A 20,595-nucleotide genomic window follows, 5' to 3' on the forward strand; every position below is an offset into this window, starting at 1 on the left:
AATATCATTTATCCTCATGCAAGGAATTTGCAATATGGTCTTTTCTGCCCTGACCCCCGTGCTAAGGAAATTTAAATGAGAGCAAGTTCTGCCCATGCTTGAGGTCATTTAGCATTTCTTATTTAAGGCTCACAACAACCCTGTGACAAAGATATTACTATTATCCCCATTGATTGGAGATTGAGATTGAGGACTAAGACTCTAGAGTGTTATGTCTCTGAATCTTTTTGTCTCTGCCAGCCCAATTAAGCTGAATTGTCTTTACAAGCTTTCAGGTCAGCCAGGGAGAAGGAAGATGTCATTGAGCAGGATATCACCTCTAGGCCCTTCTCTCAAACCTAGCCTAGCATTCAGCTAACTGCCATCCATCTGCCCTATCTCTAGAAGGACTGAAATAAGCCACTGTAAAATCATTCCATCTTCTCTCCTCTCCATCAAGTTCCCTTCCTGCCCCTACTCCTAATTGTTCCAGGTTTTTTCCCATTCTTGTTTTCAAGATACAGCCACATATATAAATGTCCTAAAATAAACAAGGATATTGCCAAAAGAGAAGTGCTTTAGAGAAATGCACAATTCAACCCATGACCTTGAGACCTTGCCATAATACCATTTGGTGGAGAGTAGGAGCTAGTATAAAATGAACCCACCTTGGTCTATATTCATAGGTGTTCTGTTAAAAGTAGAACGAGAAGAGTAAGAAATTCAGAATTGGAAGATCCTAGCTTAGACACTTGCTACTTGCACAACTATGGAGAAGTCACCTTGAGTTTTTATTGTCTTCACATGGTGAAATCGTAGGGTAAAGAGCTTTGTAGACCCATAATGCAGTCTACTGTGATTATTCATCTGTAAAGTGGCAGTAATAATATTTGCACAGGATTGTTTTGAGGTGAATGTTTTGAAAGTCTCAAAACACTATAGAAACATGGCCATTTACTAGTTATTAAAGTACTCCAGGCCAATCTTTTAAGAATGAAATGTCTCCAAGGGAGTTTAGCTACAGAACTATTAATTATAAAACAGTTTCACAGCATGAACCTTGAAGATGGTTTTATAATGATTCTCCAGAATACTTTCTAAAGATAACTGATACTACCCACTAGGTGTATCATTGCTGGAAGACAACTAAAGCAGAGATGACTAAAAATATAGATTGGGAGGAAAATATATAAATATAAGTTTAAGCAAGATAATACTATCCTTATGACAACTGCAGTCCAAAGATAAGTAGATTTTTAATGAGCATTTTTTAAATCTAACATCTTAACCCTCTATGTTCTCTCATTCCTTTACCATCTTCCTTTCCTCTGGTTCAAGACTTAGCTCAAATTTAAACAAGGGTTGACTTGAAAATAAGATATCAAGGTCAACCCTGCCCAGGGTAATAGTAAGAAATCTTTCTCTCCTTCAGGTGAGCCAATTAAATAAACTCACATAACAAGTATCTGCTGTGTTCAGAGACAGAATTGGATCTTTTAGGTTTCTTGGAGGTCCATGAACTTTGTTGGGAAATGGTTTATATATTTTAATACAACTGATTTCCTTCATAGTCCTCTTTTATTTGATTAATTTAAAAGCATTATTGTGAGATGGGATCCGTAGGCTACACCAGACTGCACAAGAGATCCATGAAATAGAAAGATATTTAAGAAGGACCTTGGAAAAACCAAGAATGCCTTTCAGGACCTCAGACTATGGAATATCCTAGATTATCTATGAAGCCTTTTTGGTGATTCTCAAATGACCCACGGTTGGGACCAAAGTGGCAGAGGCTGTCCGGCTCTGAACCAGCACCATTTTCTGGGGAATTTAAGCAAATACTTTTTCTGTAACACATTCTACTTGTGCTTGAGCCGTGTGGAAAGGTTGTAGTTCCCTTCTCTCTGTAGGGTAACTGACCCGAGATAGTGCCAGTCTGTCCCTTGACCATACAGAGCTCTGGAAGGGAGCGCAGCAGAGGAGACATTCATCTCAAGCTCTCAGCATACTGCCTGGTGTGCATTAGGCCCTTAATCAATATTGATTGGTGATGCACTGAATGGAGAGCTTGCTCCATTGGGCACAACTCTTTCTTTAGTACATGGGACTACTGGAAGGAATTTTAAAGGAAGGCAATAGGAGAAGAGAAATTCAGAAAATGGTACCCTATTAGTTGAGCCTTTACATTCTCCCTATTTTCTTGCATGAACATGAGTGTGATATGTAGATAATTTATTCCCATTGGAGGAAATACCATCTTCTTCCCTTCTTCCAGATAGGTCCTGTGTGAAAAGGACCAGAGACCCAGAGGCAATGAGCTTTTGATCGCCCTGGATACTTAACAGCAGTCACTAAGCTTATGAGAAAAAAAAAAGAGACATTAACTAGAAAGACATGTAGCAAAGCAGGAATGACAGCCAAGCCTTCTGAGAGCCAGAGAGTAGAAGTATCTTGTGGCTACTCCAGATCTCCCCTTTGTCTTGGGTAGGTGGTACCCATAACACTTGAGATTGATTTCCCACAGAACTCCAATTCTAAGTGCTAAACAGGACCAACCATTGATCACAGCTTCCTCCTAATATACCAGTAGGTATTACGAGGTACCAGTAGGTAATTATGTGTAATATCAAGAAATATATTTCCTCTCTCAGTACAGGTTGAATGAAATCAGCAGCTATTTAGTGAGGAAACAAATAAAGATAGTTTAGGGAATAAAACTGCAAGCCAGAAGAATATGTAAAATCAGGGAAGAAATTTTAACAAAGATAATGCATATGGGATGGGTGGAATTTGTGAAATATGATGTTGCCTATAAAAGAAATCAGAGATGCTTATTCTGCCAACCATTAAATGATATCAAAATCCCTCCCCAGATATGTCCTAGAGAATGTCATTTTGAATTAGCATTCTGTTTATGTTATTTACCCTAAAATAATGATAGGCATTTTAGAGATTATTTACTGAGATGGTTTAATTAGGTAGCAGATTGGTACCTGTGCCCAAGAGTGTGATTATAATTCCCGACATCCTTGTATAGATGCTTTTGGCTGCTTTTGGTTGAAACAGAAAAAAAAGGTTAGACATAATGGGAACAGATGTGACTGGGAGCACAGCTGTGCCGTCCCCATGGAGATAAGACTCCCAGCCCAGGAAAAGTATGCCCATTTGTCCTAGAAATTCTGCTTCCATTGTCATCTCTAAAATGAGGATGTCATGCTGGGTGATTTTGTGAGTCTCTTTCACCTCTAAAATTCTGTAATTCTGGGTATGCAGCAGTGCCACATCTGAAGGGGCCTTTACATGTAGTTCAGATCTGTGTAAAAATAGCACATATTTGCATAGGAAATTGTGGTTACAAACCACTTTCCTCACCGTAGCCTTGTAAGGTATTATCCCCACTTTCCAACTGAAGAAAGGGGATTTACAGGATGGTGAGCTGGCTTTGCTGACAAAATTTGCCAAGTGTTGCGGAATGGAAATTTGAACTTTGTCCTGGATAGTTCTAATTCAAAACCTTTTTTTACTGCCTTGAATTTTTCCCACTGATACTCCTGTCCTTTGACTAGCCTGGGGAGAAATTGAGAGTTTGAAAGTTTGCCTTCAGGCCCTTCTATTTTTCCAGCCCCCTTTTGCTTCCCTTCTCAGCCCTCATACAAGTGTCCACCTCCTTCATGTTGCCTCTTGGCTACTGGAGGACCAACTATTGATGCTTTCTATTTAATCCTGTGCTTGAAGCTCTGAGCCTAATTATCCACCCTGTCCACAGCCAGAATTTTATGTTATTTTGAGAGAACTTCCCTAGTCAGTTATTAAAACCAAAGTGTAATTTCTTAATATGGTTTCTTTCCCAAGGAAGTTTGCAATTTTAACATACTTTAAAACAGAGGAGTAGGAAGAATACTAAATTGAACACCTGGCTTCTAGTTTTGGCATTTGCCACATCAATTAAGCCTCCTGTGCCTTGGTTTTGTCATTTGTAAAATGAAGAGGTTGGATTGGATGATTCCTAAGGTCCTTTTTGGTTCTGATAGGATCATAGATACAATGATACACATACACACACAAACCTTCATTTTATAGTTAAGGAACTTGGAGCCTCTGGCTGCAGAGCTAGGGAGCTTTCAGCTGTTCCCATGCTGAATATTTTGTGAGCCTAATAGTGGTATTTCAGGCATCTTTGGATGAAATAACTTAGACAAAAGGAGCCCTTCTTGCTGATCCTCAAATCCTGTCACATAAGACTCTGATTGCTTAGTTGTAAAGCTATTTCACACACACACACACACACACACATCCACTAGTATCCTCTGGCAAGCTGCTGGAGATTTTCAGCGCACATCGCTGACTGAAAATTGTGTGTGTGTGTGTGTGTGTGTGTGTGTGTGTGTATGCTCCCAAGCATGATCCCTATGGTCACTTCCCTCATCCGTCAGCTGAAGGGACTAGAATAAAGAATGTCTAAGATTTCTTCCAGTTCTAAGTGCTTTTAACCTAAAAGCCCAGAGAGAGTCAGGTTTTTTGTTCTTGTAATCATTTAGTTGTAGCTGACTCTTTGTGACCCCATTTGGGGCCTTTCTGGGCAAAGATACTGGATGGGTTAGTTATTTCCCTCTTTAGATCATTTTTCAGAAGAGGAAATTTGAGACAAAAAGAGTTAGTGACTTGTCCAGAATCTCACAGCTGGGAAGTGTCTGAATCTAGATTTGAACTTGGGGAGATTCCAGACCCAGCACTCTGTCCACTGCTCCTCAGCTGTTCATAGACTCAGATAGCAACAGACACACATATAAATTAAATGCCATAAATGCAGAAAAGTCAAAGTGTTTGCCGGGCATAAGACGGAAGAGAGAATATTTGCAAAATAGACACGTGGCATTGTAGTCTCAGTAACCTTGTTTGAAAGTGATCCAGGAGAGGCAAAACTATATATTCAAAGAGTTGTCTGATCTCAGTAGCATTATATTTAGAAATGCCGGTTCTTCTAAAAGCGAGCTGCTAACTTGCAGGGATTGCTATGTGGTTACTAACACTGAAATCCCACTTTCCACCATATTGCATTTAACTTCTCCTCTCATTTGACATTGCCTAGAAATAAACCCCTGTATTTTCCGTCTCAGCAGCCTCTGCCCACTCATTTACAGTTTCTTCCAATTAAGTTAAGCAAGCTCTGATGAATGCGGCAGCATTGTCAGTCAAATGTAAGACAGTCTGCTTTTTGGCATAGTTTCCAGGAATGTGTCTCATCAAAAGAGGGACTTTCTGTAATTTGGTGGGAAGACTTGATTTGACAAACCCTTATTAAGCACCTACCAAATAAAAGTCACTGTGGTAGGCGTTGGGTAGAAAAAGATGAAAAAACAACATTGTTCTTCTCTTCAAGGAATTTAAAAAGAAATGTGCACATAAATAATTATAATAGATTAAAATTCAACTTTTTAAACTGTGGATTGTGATCCCATGTGTATCTCATAACTGAATGTGAGGGTCACAAAGTGATGCTTTATTATCGGTAAACATTTTGATTTGTATGCCTATTTTATACATCTATATACCCAGGGTCACAAAAATTTCTCAGGTAAAAAGGGAGTGGAAAAAAGTTTAAAAAGCCCTGGATTATAAAAAGATTGGGTGTAGAAAAGAGGTCAAATGAGAAAAACCTGAGTGATATAGATAGCAGGAATTACTTTTAGGGGAGAAGATATTAGAGGAAGTGGTTCTGGGGCTGGGGCTTGACGAAACCAGGAAGAATCTGTTCAAGGGAATTCTGCAGCAATGTAGAGATTGGAAATGGCATCAACTAAGCAAGTAGCCTAGCTTGGTTGGGACATAGAGTTAAAGGGGATCTCAGAAACCACCAATTTAATTCAAGAAGCATTTATTGAGACAGTTGTTATTATTTTGCACAGTATAAATACAAAGTTATTGGAAGGTGAGGGTGAGGGCGTGAATACCTAAGGGGATCAGAAAAAGATGGTTCCTGAGCTATGCTTGACTTGAGGTGAGGGAATTCTGTGAGGTAGAAGTAGAGATAATATCTAGGCACAAGGACATGGGTAGAGTAGGCATGGGGGTGGGGGGTAGATAGTCTGTGCAATGGTTTGGATGTAGGAGGGAGATTAGTCACCCATCCTGTACCTGAAGACCTCTAGAAGGGGAACTTCTGAGGCAGCCATTCTTTTTGGACCTCTTGAATTGTAAGAAATTTTTTCCTTCCATCAAACTTGAATCTACTTCTTGGTACCTTCCACCCATGGCACCTGATCCTGCCCTGGAGTCAATCAAAACAAATGTAGTCCTTTTATATGACAGCTGCTCATTCCCCCACCGAGCTAAGCATCCTAAGTTCCATCAGGTGCATTTGTCACAGGTGAAGGGCTGGAGTTTAGAAGCAGGGATTCGGGGAATAGAGGAATAGCCCTTTCTGGAGCATATCTGGCATCTTTTGTTATTACTCTTCTCAGCCCATTCATTTGCATAGTAAAACTCAAAGAATCTTTTTGCAATATTGAAATCACTAGGCTTCATGACCCCAGAGAGTTTTGTGTTTGATGGTGGTAGATAGTTTGAAGGTGGATGTGAGTCGGTATTCAGGAACTGATAGTCAGAAAAGGGGAAATACCCAACCTCGGGGCAAAGACTTAGATGCTTCTAGGAGGAGGAAATAAAGTTTAAAAGGCAGACTAAAATCTGGAGCATAAGACTCCATCCCCTTTCTATTAGAGAAAGCCTGGACCAGTGTATGAGGTACCTAGCTCTCCAGAAGAACTAAGCTTAGCTCCTGAAAGTTGGTCAAATCCAAACCCAGTATTTAGAGGTACTACAGAGAAGGATTTCCCAATTTTTGAAGAATACATACAATAGACCAACAAGCTTGATTTTCATTCCTGAGCAAATTAAAAAACAGATCATTAAAGAAAGGATTGATGAACATCTAGAAAACCTAATAGTTCTTACAGTAAGCCAGCCTAACATGTCAAACTAACTTGAATTTTTTTTTTTTTTTTACACAAAGTTACCAGGCTGGTTGATGAGATGGACACAGAAAACAGTTCAAAGAGTAAATGATAAAAGGTCAATGTCATTTGTCTCCAGAGCAGTAACTTGGAAATCTGTACTTGGTTCTATATTATACAGAATTTTTTTTTAAATTGCTGAACTAGTGACTTAAAGACATAAATATCATGCTTGTCAAATTTACAGGTGACACAAACCTAGTTTAAAACATTGACAAATAAATCAGAAAATCAAATAAGATGAAAATCATCAGGGACAAAAATACATTTCAGTATCTGAGACCAGATTTGAACTCAGGTTTTCCTGACTCCAGGCCCAGCACTCTGTCCACTGCCACCTAAGCTACCTGTGAAATCATATATTTGGTTTCAAAAAATCAGCTTCACAAATAGACGATGGGCTTGGAATATTGAGTTTATATGTTCGCCAAGATCACACAGCTACTGTCAGAATTGGGATTTGACCCATCATTCTGACTCAGAAGCTGACTCTGAGGTCATACTATCTATTGCTGGAATATTAGTATGTTCCAAAGACTTTTTTGTTGTTTTGTGGAATACCTTGGCATCATTCAAACAAATGAAACCTTGAAAAGCAAAGTAATTTCTTTGAGGTGTAAATGGATAGAGGGAGCTCTGCATCTGGGGTCAGGAAGGCCTGAGTTTGATTCCTTCCCTCCACCTCCGGCACATGTATTTGATTGTGGATGAGTCACTCAGCCTGTCTGGCTTGTTTCCTCATCTGTAAATGGAGGGAATTAATCATGGTGACCCCACAATTTCATTCAGCTCCTAATCAATGATCCATGACCCTATATTTAGTGTCTCTAACAGTATAAACAACTGCAGAAAACACATTTTTGGAAAAAGGATCTAGGGAAAGAAAAGTTTAAAAGATACTGATAAATGGATACTATACTTATTAAGCATTTACTGTTACTAGTAAACTAAGTGAAGGGTAGCTAGGTAGCACATTGGAGAGAACACTGGATTTGGAATCAAGAAGACTCATCCTTGTGAGTCCCAAAGTGGAATCGGTCTTTTATTTGCTGTGTGACTCTAAGCACAGCCTGTTTGCCCCAGTTCTTCATCTGTAAAATGAGTTAGAGAAGGAAATGGCAAAGGATCTCCATATTGGGTGATGAAAAGTCGGATATGACTGAAATGACTGAACCATGAAAATGCATGACCTTGAAGGTCAGCTACTTAAATCCCCCTTGTTGTACAGAAAAGGAAGCTAGCCTAAAAACATTAAGTGACTTTGTCCAAGGTGACATGGGTGACAAGTAGCAGATCTAGTATTTGGACTGGGTCCTCTAAGTTAAGATCTAGTCCTCCCCTTCCCCTATACCCTCCTATCTGTCTTCCATGTATAGAAACTATATTGATCTAACATTGAAATACACAGATGGTCCAAGGCAATCCCAATAGACTTAAGATAGAAAATGCCATCTGCATCCAGAAAAGAACTATGGAAAATGGAATGTAAATCAACACATGCTATGTTCACTTTTTTTCTGTTTTTGTTTTCTCTCCCATGGTTTTTCCCTTTTGTTCTGATTTTTCTCTCCCAACATGATTCATAAAGCAATATGTGCTGTAATTAATTAATTAAAAAGGAAAAGAAATACACAGATGGTTTCATTATTGGACAGTATTTCTTCCAGTGATGTTTATCTTAACCCATTCACATAGGTCCTACCCTTGCAATTCTTGTCTGTATCTTTTAAGTTTGCCATTGAGGGACTTCTCCCTTCCCCATTATAGTCGAAGTCTTTCTCCTATTTTCTTAACATTATAAGAATACCAGTGGAGCATATGGACTGTCATGTGGTGGTTATCTCTTTACCTCACGCTCTCTCTCTCTTCAGGTAAGCAATTCTTTTTCACTCATAAATTTGTTTGATAGTGTACTTTATGCTGATTTCTCTTTGTAATTCCATATTTATAAGAGCAATGAAGAGGTGCCTGGTCCATCAAATTCAAATATCAAAAGCCCTGTGCTAGGCTCTGGTGATACAAAGACAACTGAGCCAGTTCCTGTCTTCATTGAACTGAAGAAGAATAGATAATGGCACATAAAATCTTCTATTTGCATTATTCGTTAGAAACAGTTTTGTGGAAGTAAGAACTAAGTAGCAATATATTAACCTGTCAGTCAATAAGCATTATTAAGCACCTCCACTATGTGCCAGGCCTTGTACTATGAACAAGCAGATGAGAAACATTTTATTCATTATTCTAATAAAATTATAATCCAACATTTTCCAGATTTTTCTCTTTAGGGAGCAATGCCCTTGAAAAAATTTTGTGCCTAGTTTTTTTTTTTCTTTTTTTCTCTCATTTTTTTTCCTTTTAGTTCCCTTTCTTTCCTATTTGTTATTTGTTTAATTATGCAGTGTTTGGCAGGAGACTATTGTCTTTGTGTTGAACTGGCATTGCCATGCCAGTGGCCCATGGGTAATTAAGAAGTCTGGCTATGCTCAGAAAGCTGGCTTTATAATTTCTAACACCTGTTCTCATGATAGCCACCTGTTCATTTTTCTATTCCTTTTTTTAGGGCACTCAGCGTTAGAAATTGCTCCTTTCTTTTTGACAGAAGCTAAGGAGATTGGCTAGGAGAATGCTATAGACTTAGTGTGTCTAACCTTTGACCAATTCTTTCATAAGAATTTTAAGAATTCATAAGAATTTATGCACTAGATGGAGAAATGTGGATTAGCTGACAGTAAAAGTTAGATAAATTTGGAACTGCTTGAATAATCAGAGTCAAAATATAGTGATAAGTATATTAATATCAGTCTGGGGAGGAAAGCCCTAGCAAATGTTATCCCTGTTCTATTTAATATTTTGACCTAGACTGATCTAAAGACAGATATAAATGGCATGCTTATAGCTATGCAGTAGAGCATGGATCCATACTTAATAAGGAGAAAAACTTCACATAGTATGAAGTAGAGAAGGATTGTAATCTACCTGAATAAAGGGAAATACCCACAATGGAAAAAACCATAGAGTTTTCAAAATAATCATATGATAAAGACCAACCCATGAGTTCCAAGATTCATTATCAGCTATATATTCATATCCAAGATTCTTGAATTGCAATATTGTCAACTATATAAATACAGAATAGGGTTTATAGGGAATAATAATTTATTAAGTGCTTACAATGTGCCAAACACAGGGAATATAAACATAAGCAAAAACAAAGACAATCCCTGCCCATAAGATGCTTCCACTCTAATGGTGGATGACAATTTATAAAAGGAGGCTGAAAGGTATTATTGGGAGGTGAAGGTCCAGGGCTAGAGGCATTATAGAGGAAGTTCAGCAGAGTCTATAGTGAGCCCTGGAGAGTTAAGAACACTGCTGACCCAGGAATCTCCTTATAGGAGATTCCGAACTATGAGATGGAGAGACTGCAGAGGTGGGGAGTGCTTCCATTGTATGAAGGCCTGGAAGGGAGAAAGCTACTGGAGGGAAGAGGTTCCACTTAACAGCAACGCACATGAAAAAGGTCTGAGGTTTTTAATAGATTCCAAAGTGGGTATGAGTCAGCCATTTAAGGAGACAGCTAGGATGTAATAAAAGAACAATTAAACCTGGGTGAAAATTTAAGGTCTTACTACTCTTGTAATCTTACCTCACTCACCTAAGTCTGTCTCCTCATCTATAAAATGGGGATCTTAATTTATATTTTAGGTTTTGCATTTATTTATACTACATTTATACAACATATATCAAAGTCTTTGCCTTCTCAAGAAGTGGGGAGGGAGAGAATTTGGAACTCAGAATTTAAAAAAAAAAATAGGTTTCGCATGTAATTGTAAAAAATAAAATCTTTTAAAAAGTAATAACAAATATACATAATATCTTCTGCATATATATATATATGAAAGAGGCCAAATGTCTTGGTAGAAGAGATTGGGAAAGGTGTAACTTCTTCAAACCATCGCTTCTGACATTCATTAATTGTCTTCATTTCAAATTATTTGATTTTTCTGAGCCTCAGTTTCTCTAACTACAAAAAGTAGATCGTAATACCTTCCTTATGAGGTTATAATGAGAATCAACTGAGATAATACATGTAAAGTGCTTTGTAAATTTAAAACTACTAGATAACTTTTTTTTTTCCTTTTCTGGTCCAAACCCCTATTATCATTGGAATTTCTAGTGAGAATTTCCTCTGCCAAAACAAATAGGCATCTATTCCTCAAGTTAGTCATGCAGAGTTGCCCAGGATCCTGAAAAGTTAAGTGATTTGCCCTGTGCCTTACAGCCAAAATAGTATGTGAAAAGCAGGATTTGAACACAGATTTTCCTAATTCTAAGACCAGTTCTTTAATACCATGCCATATCATCTTTATATGCCAGTAATTTTTCTTATTCTAAACATAACTTTTTTTTAAGCCTCTTTTTTATTGCCTATTGCAGTTTTCAAGAGCCTCAATCTTTAGACTCTCTTTAGAACTTTGAAGTATTACCATTTTTATCATTCTATTCCAATTCCATGCCAGACTTCTGTGTTCATCTTTGAGATGTTTGTTCTTTTAAAAATCTAAGTGTATCTATCTGCCAGCAAGAGTTTTACTTAGAAGTTTTACTTAGAAAACCATAGCTAAAACTTTGTCTTTTTTTTTTTCCTGAGAAAAATCACAGAAATTGAAGAACAGGGATTGAACTTAAAGTAGCTTCTTTGTACTGGAATTGCCATCTTGTTTCTTTAGAATGAAGTCTTAATCAGTTGGCATCTCACTACCTGGGCCAAAATGCCTGATGAAGCACTAAGAAGGCAGGAAATGCTCCTCAGAAAACAGTTTATTTCCAAATAACTCAAAGCTTTCTGATATGTGAATAACCCAATGAGTCAACTGTTTGAGGGTACCAGTCTATCTCTTAGTTTCCTGTGTTCTGAGGCTAAGAGAACAACTTTGACACCTAGTTCTGTTCTTAACATCAGAGGCAGTCTTATTTTTTGCAGACAACCAAAGTTCATTCTCCTGATCTTTGGCGAGTGACAAAAATAAATAAAAAAAAAAAACCCCAACAATCAAAAAATATCAAAACCTTTTTGGCACCCCAACCCCACCAAAGCTTTAGGGCAATAATAGTAGCTGATATTTATTTATATAGCTCTTTAAAGTTTACAAACTGCTTTACATAAGCTATTTCTTTAATCTTCAACAACCTCTAGCTATTATTATCCTGAGTTTCTGAAACTCAGTGATGTTAAAAGTCATAACAACTAGTATTTTTGTGAAGCAAGAAGATTCCAACTTGTCATCTGCTGCTCCTGTGGTTTCCAGAATCCAGACATCAGTACCTGGAATTGTTATCTCTTCTTGTGAGCAGATGAGGATGATACAAGGAGACTGAAAGGCCATTGCTGTTCTCTGACCTCTCTCCTCTTCCCTCTGCCTCCAATTTATCTCATTCCCAGTCTGTAATACCTGTGTTAGCAAAGGTTGCCCCACAGCTCCTTCAGGTGTCACAATCCACAGCTACAGAGGCTCTTGGAGAATTGACCTGTCCCCAGGCATGGTCCTTAACACCAACTCAAGTTTTCCTGATTCTAGGTGGGACATTCCCTGTGCTTGGGCCTCCTAGCTGCTTTCCCCTTTTCCTTTTCTACTCTCTTTTCTCTTGTTCAACAAAAGCATAAACTATTTCAGCTTCTAATTTTGAGGAGAATTTCCCAGCCAATCTTGTCTGCTTTTCTGTGTAGATCTTACTCTTTCCCTCCGGCATGATCATATCACATCTGAAATGTGCTCATTTTTTCTCTTCTGTCTCCTCTTCTCAACTCAACTCATTGCTCAGTCCTTGTCATCTGCTTTGTGATTTCTTCTGCTGAATCCTCATCCTCCTTGATCCCTCTGCTGTTTTTAATGCTGTGGTTCACCCCTTTTTTTTTAGATATCTTTTACTGGCTTCATGACCTTTTCTCCATGTCCTTTTTCTATTTGCCTGACCCCTCTTTGTCAATCTCTTTGATGCTCCATCTTCATTAGTTTGAGTGGCTCCCAAGACTGTCATGAGGCTTTTCTCTGCTCTATGTACACTTTCTCCTTGGTGATCTCATAATCTCTAAGAGATTGGACTTCTGGGTCATTAGTTCAGGCTGATTGTCTCTTGCCTCTACTGCCATTGAAGCAATATGAGATCTCAGGGTGCTTGTATTTTTGGGACCAGCACTGGGTCCATAAAATCTGCAGAGACTCTTGAGTCCAGCACATCTGTGACTGACAATTCTCAGACAGCTCAAGGGGAATCAAAGATGAATTGGGGAACTGTGGGTTTCAAGGCTGGATGATGATCAAAAATGGTGATCATGCCCCTTGGGCATGATGACATGCAGGGTAGTTTGAGTGGCTTCTGGCTTCTGGGATCAAGTGGTAAAGGTGGGCTAATTGTCACTTTGTACCTTGTCAAACTCTTCATTCCCTAGGGCAGAGCTGGGAGAGTGCTGGAGGAGATGACATATTCTGGCCATAAGCAAAGGCAGATCTTGATCCATGGATGCCCCTTGACAACTTCTGAGTGATCAATAGCTACATCTTCCTAGATTGAAAAGGAGTGGAACTAAGCTCCCTCCAAAACTCAAAGATGATAAAAAGAAAGAGAAAGAGGGAGGAGAATAGGAAGAAAAGGATGAAGGATGAGAAATGGATTTTCTATGCATCAGGCACTGCACTAAATACTAAGGTTATAAATACAAGCAAGCAAAATCCCTGCTCTCAAGAAACTTGTTTTCTAATGAGAGCTAGAAAGAAAGGAACAGGAGGGAAGGGGACTTCACCCTGTAGCATGATGTGGAATTGGCAAGAAGTAGATCTACCAGACGGGAGTATTCCTTGCCTAGTCCTAAGTTAGGATCTAGAAAGAGTGCTCCCATAGTCCTTTTCTTCTCCTAAGGCACTGATCATTCTCCTGTATGAGGCAGCCAAGGTGGTTGGTTGTTGTCCTTGGTTCTCAAAGAGGACCAAAAGGACATCTTTATGTTAGAGTTGAATTGCAGTGTGTCCGACTATGGCTGATCAGACCAATATGAGCTCAGAGTGCTCTGCCCCAGGCTAGATACAAGTAGTCCCTGTGAACATTTGGGGGCTCCTCTAATCTTTTGCATCTCACGTTTCTTTTGGGCTAATTCAATCCTGCTTTGTTCACAGAGCGCAGCCCCTTCTCTGATGAGGACACACATGCTGGGCAGTCCTGTGCCAGTGTCTCCCTTGTTACATAATTGATTCTAAAGTTCTTGAGAGACCTTGAGAAGGTCGTTTTGGGGGTCATTTTTTCTGACCACCTTGCGGGCTCCTGCCCTGTGTGAGGTTATATTTGACATTCGTACAGTTGTGCCAACCCAATGGAGTTGTGGTCTCTGCAGTAGAGCTGCAATGTTTGTTTAGCAGCTAAGTTCAAGAATGGACCTCAGTTCTGATATCATAACATGGAGAGTGATCTTCAGAATCTTCCTAAAACAGTTCACATGGAAGCAGCCAAGTAGGCAGTACACCTCAGCTTAACCATCCTGAAGACCATTTGGGGTAGTCAGTGAAAAAATCCTGTGGGAATGGAGCTGCATAAACAACTTGAACTGGGCCAGAACCCCAGCCCGCTTGACCGAAAGGGTTTGGCAACCCTTGTTCTGAGGGGCTGTAATCTTCATGAATGAATTCAATCATGAGCGCCAAAATATGTTTATTATAATCTACATTAAGGCAGAACCAGATGAATGTGTTCACATTAGGGGAAAGGAATTCATTATTTTCACAGACTAGACTTCTGCATTCAAAAACCTTTTGCAGTCAGACTGAAGATTCAGTCCACATTTAACTGCTAGAATCCTGCTTCTTTCTTTGTTTTGTCTTATTTTCCTCCCCCCTCTCTCATTTTTCTCTTACTTTCTCTCTCCTTTCCTCCCTCTCGCCCTTCTTTAATCAATGGAAACACATGGAATCCATTTTTGAAGTGCAGTGAGTTGTGTTTCATAACTTTTGCCAATTTAACTAACATTGAAAGAGGCAATGTCACAGAGTAGTTTCGTTATGTAATTTTAAGTGCCTCTAAAAAGACACGTGCCTCCTACTTAATATCTAACCTCAGGCATCTGAAATTTCCACTGTAGCCTGTGGTGTAATGGAAAGAACATAGCATGTTGTAATAGAAAGAGCGCCGTGCTTGAGATTCCAGAGATTCCGGAGCCTGAGTGCTAGTCCTGACCTGTCATGAGTTAATGTGTTATCTTGGGCAGATCACTCCCTTCTCATATCTCCTGTTCCTTCTCTTCTGAAAAGATTGGATAAGATGATCTCTTCAGGTCCTAGCTATAAAAGTATATTACCCATATTTCTGAGAATTATATTTCTGGGAAAGGTAACAGTTAGGACATTAATATATATTAATAATATTAGCATTGATGAATTTATTGAATGATGAGAGGAACCTAGGAGAATGGCCAAGGGCTTGCCTTGGGATTGGGAATACCCAGGCTCAGCTCCTGCCTATTAGATATATTAATTCTATGACGATGGGCAACCCACTTGACTTCTCAGTTCCTATAGGAATCCCATTTTAATTTAAAGTTAAAGATAAATTGAAAATGCACAGATGAAGGAAATTTCCACACTGGAAATTCACACACACACACACACACACACACACACACACACACACAGGTTCCAGCTAGTTTTTCTTAAAAGATTATTTGTTGTCTATTGTTCTTGAATGGAGGGAATTGTAGGTCTTAAAGGAAAGGGACATATATTAGATGGGACAAATCTTTGATAAGAGTAAAGGCTATAAGGTGGGATGAGTAAATTGGCAAGGTCCAGAAGATGGAAATCCTAGAGGCTAGGGAAGAAATAAAGGACCTATTGAGTAGCCCCCACTACCCAAGATACCCATATCTTTTAATAGGGAGCACCCAGTCTCCTTAATAATATTAGCAAGAGGACTATGTCACCATTACTGTAAGATTTACAGTAAGAAATCAAATTACTACTTGCAACTTTGAAGGTGCTGGTCATCACAAACTAACATTACAATATTTCTAAAATTCCTAAAGGAAGAGCGGATTGCTGTGTAGAAAAGGGGGAGGCTTATTCTTTGACTCAGAGTAACAGATATAGGAGGGAGCGTCTGTCTCATTTTGTCTTCTTATTTAGGAACCTACAAAAAGCAGAAGTGGATGGAGCAAGATACCCGTCATTTCTTTCTTCCCCATATTGTCAGATAGAAGTTCCTAATTTTTCCTTGTCTCTTTGAAGTGTCAAGTCATTTCTCATTTTTAGCCTTGCTACAATTGGCCAAATCCAACTATCTGGAACTAGTATTACAAAATTTGGTCTTATGACTCTCTTTATGAGCAGCTTGGGGTAGCTGTTGAGACCCTGTTCAAGATGTTAAATTGGTTTTCTAGTCTTTAAAACCTTATATAGTTAGTTATAACTACATTAAAGAGAGACTGGTGTCATTTGGCACAGCTGTTCAGTCAGCCTCTCCTCTTCCTTTTTCCTGTTACATATCAATATTTGGAGAGAGAAATGGAGAATGTGTTCTGTTCTGTGTGTGTGTGTGTGTGTGTGTGTGTGTGATATTGGCACTTGGTAACAATTTTTTTTCTTTTTTTGGGTTACCTCTCATTAGGAATAGTGGAATCTGTGCAAGGAACTGCTTTTGACCTGAGGAAGCCAGTGGAACTTGGAAAGCACATTGAGAAGTTCCAGATTAATGGTTTTGACCACAACTTCTGTCTGAAAGACACAAAAGAGAAGCGTTTTTGTGCAAGGTCAGACATCTTTTATTTGCTCTGGGAAAGATCGTTACTTCCTATTTTACTGAATTATCTCCCCACCATTCTAGACACAAGGCACTAGTCTACAGGAGACTAAAGGGAACCATCTCTCCCTTTGGAAATCATGTAGGATTTGGATTGAACAAATCACTATACTTTATTGGGCTTCAGTATCCTGAATTGATACTTATGATCTCAGGATTTAAAATCTAGAATTTGAATCTCAATCAGTTTTATGCTCTCTGGTTTCCCAACACTTACAGAAGGTAGCATTTTTAACTCAGAAATCTCTAGCTTTCTATTGTTTCTCCAAGTCCTTGAATCTTTCTGAGAAGTGTTTTCAACCCAGCCAATGCTCCATCTCATTCCTCCAAGTTTACTGTATGTGATTAGGATGATTCTACAATCCTGGGTGAATGACCTAGAGCCACTCCTCAAAACTACCTTCATTTAGGGGCTGTTCTGTCCTCCTCCAAGAGACTGGGGGGTAGGAAGAAAGATGCCCCAAATTACTTTTTATTTTTCATCCATTCTATTTGTATCTATATATGTACACATTGTTTCTTCTGACTTAAATTGTAAGCTCTTTGAGGTTAGGTTTTCACTTTTGTGTCCCCAATGTGCCTAACATATCATAGGAACATAAATGTTTATTTACTGAACAATTAATAATTCTACCAATATGTGAAAACTTTTTTCATTTTTCTGCTTGTTGCCTGTATGTCTCCATTAACTCTTAACTTTGTTCACTGCCCAATTCCTTGTCTCCCCTATTCCTCCTATCCTTTCCAGACCCATGCTTCCCAGTAAATTGACTTCCCCCCCTTTTACTAATCTAAAACATGATATTTATATATGTGTGTGTGTGTATTAATGTATTTTTTTAATATATGTATTTTTTTTTTTTTTAATTTTTTTCCTCTCCAGGGTCTATCATCCCCCCAGTGGACGGAAGCTAGAATTATACACAACCCAGCCTGGGGTTCAGTTTTATACAGCCAATTTCCTAGATGGAACACTGAAGGGAAAGGGGGGTGCTGTGTACCCCAAACATTCAGCTTTTTGCCTTGAGACTCAGAACTGGCCAGATGCAGTCAATAAGGTACAGTCAAGTCCATAGTTGGCTCCTTTACAGCTCTGTCATTTTGATTTTATAACTTTTTTTTATTTTGCTTTATACAATTATTAAGTTGCAGAGCAACTACTGACCTGCGTTAGTATAGGGAATTTACTCTATACTAATGAAATTGCCATTCTGATCCAAGAGAGTATTATCATTACTGCTGTACCCCATGGGTCTGGGTGTCTAACTGGTCTCTTTTTTTTACACAGTCCCACTTTCCTCGGATACTCCTCTCTCCAGGGGAAGAATACAACCACACTACATGGTTCAGTTTTTCTGTGGCTTAAGGAAGTTCACATCAACCCTACTGGATGAAGACCATGAACAGTGGAAATCCATCTAATGCCTCTTTGGTGACCAAGGCCCTAGGCTTCCCCTTCATAAAATGGGAAGTGTATATTTCAAGGATATAAAAGTAATCAGCTGGATTGAAGTAATCAAAGTGCTCGTTGCTAGATTAATGAGTCAAATTCTTAAATACTGGTGATCTTCTAAAATGACTAACTTCAGGCTATGCTTAAAAGTCAGCTCTGTTCCCTGTGCTAATGAAAGTAGCAAGAAATAAGGAACACCATTCACTGTAATCCAAATCTCTTCCCCTACATTAGGAATAAGTAAGTAGGGATATTAGTACTCTGAGGGCCAAAGAGAGCTAAGGCTATTATTGTTGGTAGCCCATCAAGCTTTAAATCTTGTCTTTATATGTCTTTGTTCTCCCTGTCTTTTCCCTCTCTTTTTTCCTTCTCTCCCAAAGCCTATTGTGGAATTCTAAGTGAAAAGTTTCTGACTCCTTTTCTGGCTATGGTTTCCTTTTTTTTTTACTTGCCCTTTGTAAAAACTAGCAGAGAGATCTGAGCAAAGGACATATACATGTACTTTTTATTATTTACCTTTAATATGGTAGAAGTAATTGGTTTACCATCAACCACTAAACTCCAGCAAAAGTTGAAATTGTAGTCCTCTGTAGGCTACTTCAGCATGAGGGAATTACACTAAACTAACAACTTAATAGAGATGACCTGTTGGAAGTAGACTAAGATTTTAGTTACTTCTTATAAGTCTGGCTGCCAGAAACCTTATTTTCTAAAACAACAGAATTGCCAGTATTTGCATTGTGTTAATGATCTTTAGTATGATAGAAATATCAAATGATTTTATTATACACTCTTGCTCATTCTGAATAAAATAAAATTCTGCACATTGAAAAGGAACGGATTCATTTTTTTCAGTCAGTGGATCATTGTCCTAGGAAGAATTAGCCAAGTCAAAAGCATGTGGTTGGTTTCGGTCCTCCCATCCCTGTCCAAGTGCCAGTGTTTTTCTAAAGAAAAGAAATCCTATTAGAATATGCTTCAGTGAATCACAGTCTCCCTATATTCACTTTCTATCACCTGTTCTGTTGAAATTAGAAAATAGTCCTCTCTTAAAATTCAGTTCTGTGTATAATGTTTTCAGTAACTGGACTAGAAACTGGATGATGAGATGATCTAGAAGATGTAGAGTCTGCCTTAAAGGAGATATTATCTTTTGGGGGAGGCTAGACTAACACACTTAAAGAAATGAGAAATTTTTTCATCTATTTTTTTTTAACAGGCATTTTTTTTTCTTTCCCTCCCAGCCTCCTACATTGAATAAAGAAAAGGGAAAAAAAAAAAAAAGCTTCTTAATATATATGCATAGTAGAGAAAAACAAATTCCTATATTGTCCTTGTCTAAAAATATATAATTGTAAGACAGCATATGATTAAGAACCAAACTATGAAATGCAAACAATGTGCCTAAGGCTCAGGGTATAACCCCGTTTTGTTCTCTATTCTAGGGTCTTGGCAAAAGATTAAAAAAAAAAAAAAATGCCATTCCTCTTTATAGAAAACAAACCAGACACAAGAGTTGTGTATTGTCTCCCCAAACCTTGCTCCCAGATGGTGGCAGAAGAGATTCTCACCCATTTTCACCTTACTTCAATATCCTGCCTGTTATCAATTAATTCTCACCTCCTGCTTTTTATTACACTACCATCTATGATCCCCGAGTTCCAATATTATAAAAATTATCAGACCCTAATCTAAGTGACAATCTACTCACTTCATTGCTCATTTGGAGACTTGCAAATTCAGTTATGATTTTTCCTTTTCTCTAAGAAACTACTATCATGAATATTTGCAGGAGTACACAAGAGTTCTTAAAGGGAAGAAATTTGGGAATTATTAAGTGGAATAGTAGATAGTCTTTCAAGTAGATAATATTCCAATAAGATAATACTTAGTATTTAGGGACTTCACCAATACTTTCCACAAAGACAGAAGTTTTGGCTACGGTGATTTTCCCTACCAATGTTTTAAGACCACTTAAACTTTTATGTCAACTGATGAAATGCTAGAAAGCTGACCACTGGGAGCATATGTTGAGTGAAGATTTCTTATGTACTGGAACCTCAAAATAGAAATCAAGCAAAAGGGAATATTCTCAAATAGCACTGGGAAAAAACACTTTGTCTTCTGACCCAAATAAGGAACCTATAAGGAACAGGTGCAACTCAGGACTCGGCTTTCAAAACCCAGCTGCCACCAAATAGCTGTTGTGACATAAATACCAGCACCCCACCACTAGAAGTCAGGATACTCACCCTCTGCCCAAACTGGGCAGGATAGGGGTTTCTCTGTAGCATGGTGGGATTTTAACTC

The 20,595-nt window shown here is 38.5% G+C and overlaps 1 protein-coding gene across 1 annotated transcript in view; it reads left to right on the top strand.

Moving 5' to 3' along the window:
* GALM (galactose mutarotase) overlaps positions 1-19,111 on the top strand; it is a 51,141-nt gene extending 32,030 nt beyond the window's left edge. Inside the window, exons 5-7 of the mRNA XM_003758339.4 lie at positions 16,641-16,782; positions 17,716-17,890; positions 18,121-19,111. Coding sequence (XP_003758387.1) covers positions 16,641-16,782; positions 17,716-17,890; positions 18,121-18,198 — 395 coding nt within the window. The 3' untranslated portion in view covers positions 18,199-19,111. The remainder of the gene's footprint in view (positions 1-16,640; positions 16,783-17,715; positions 17,891-18,120) is intronic.
* Positions 19,112-20,595: the final 1,484 nt, after the last annotated feature.

This window comes from Sarcophilus harrisii, chromosome 2, assembly GCF_902635505.1.
Source record: "Sarcophilus harrisii chromosome 2, mSarHar1.11, whole genome shotgun sequence".
NCBI classification, from domain to species: domain Eukaryota; kingdom Metazoa; phylum Chordata; class Mammalia; order Dasyuromorphia; family Dasyuridae; genus Sarcophilus; species Sarcophilus harrisii.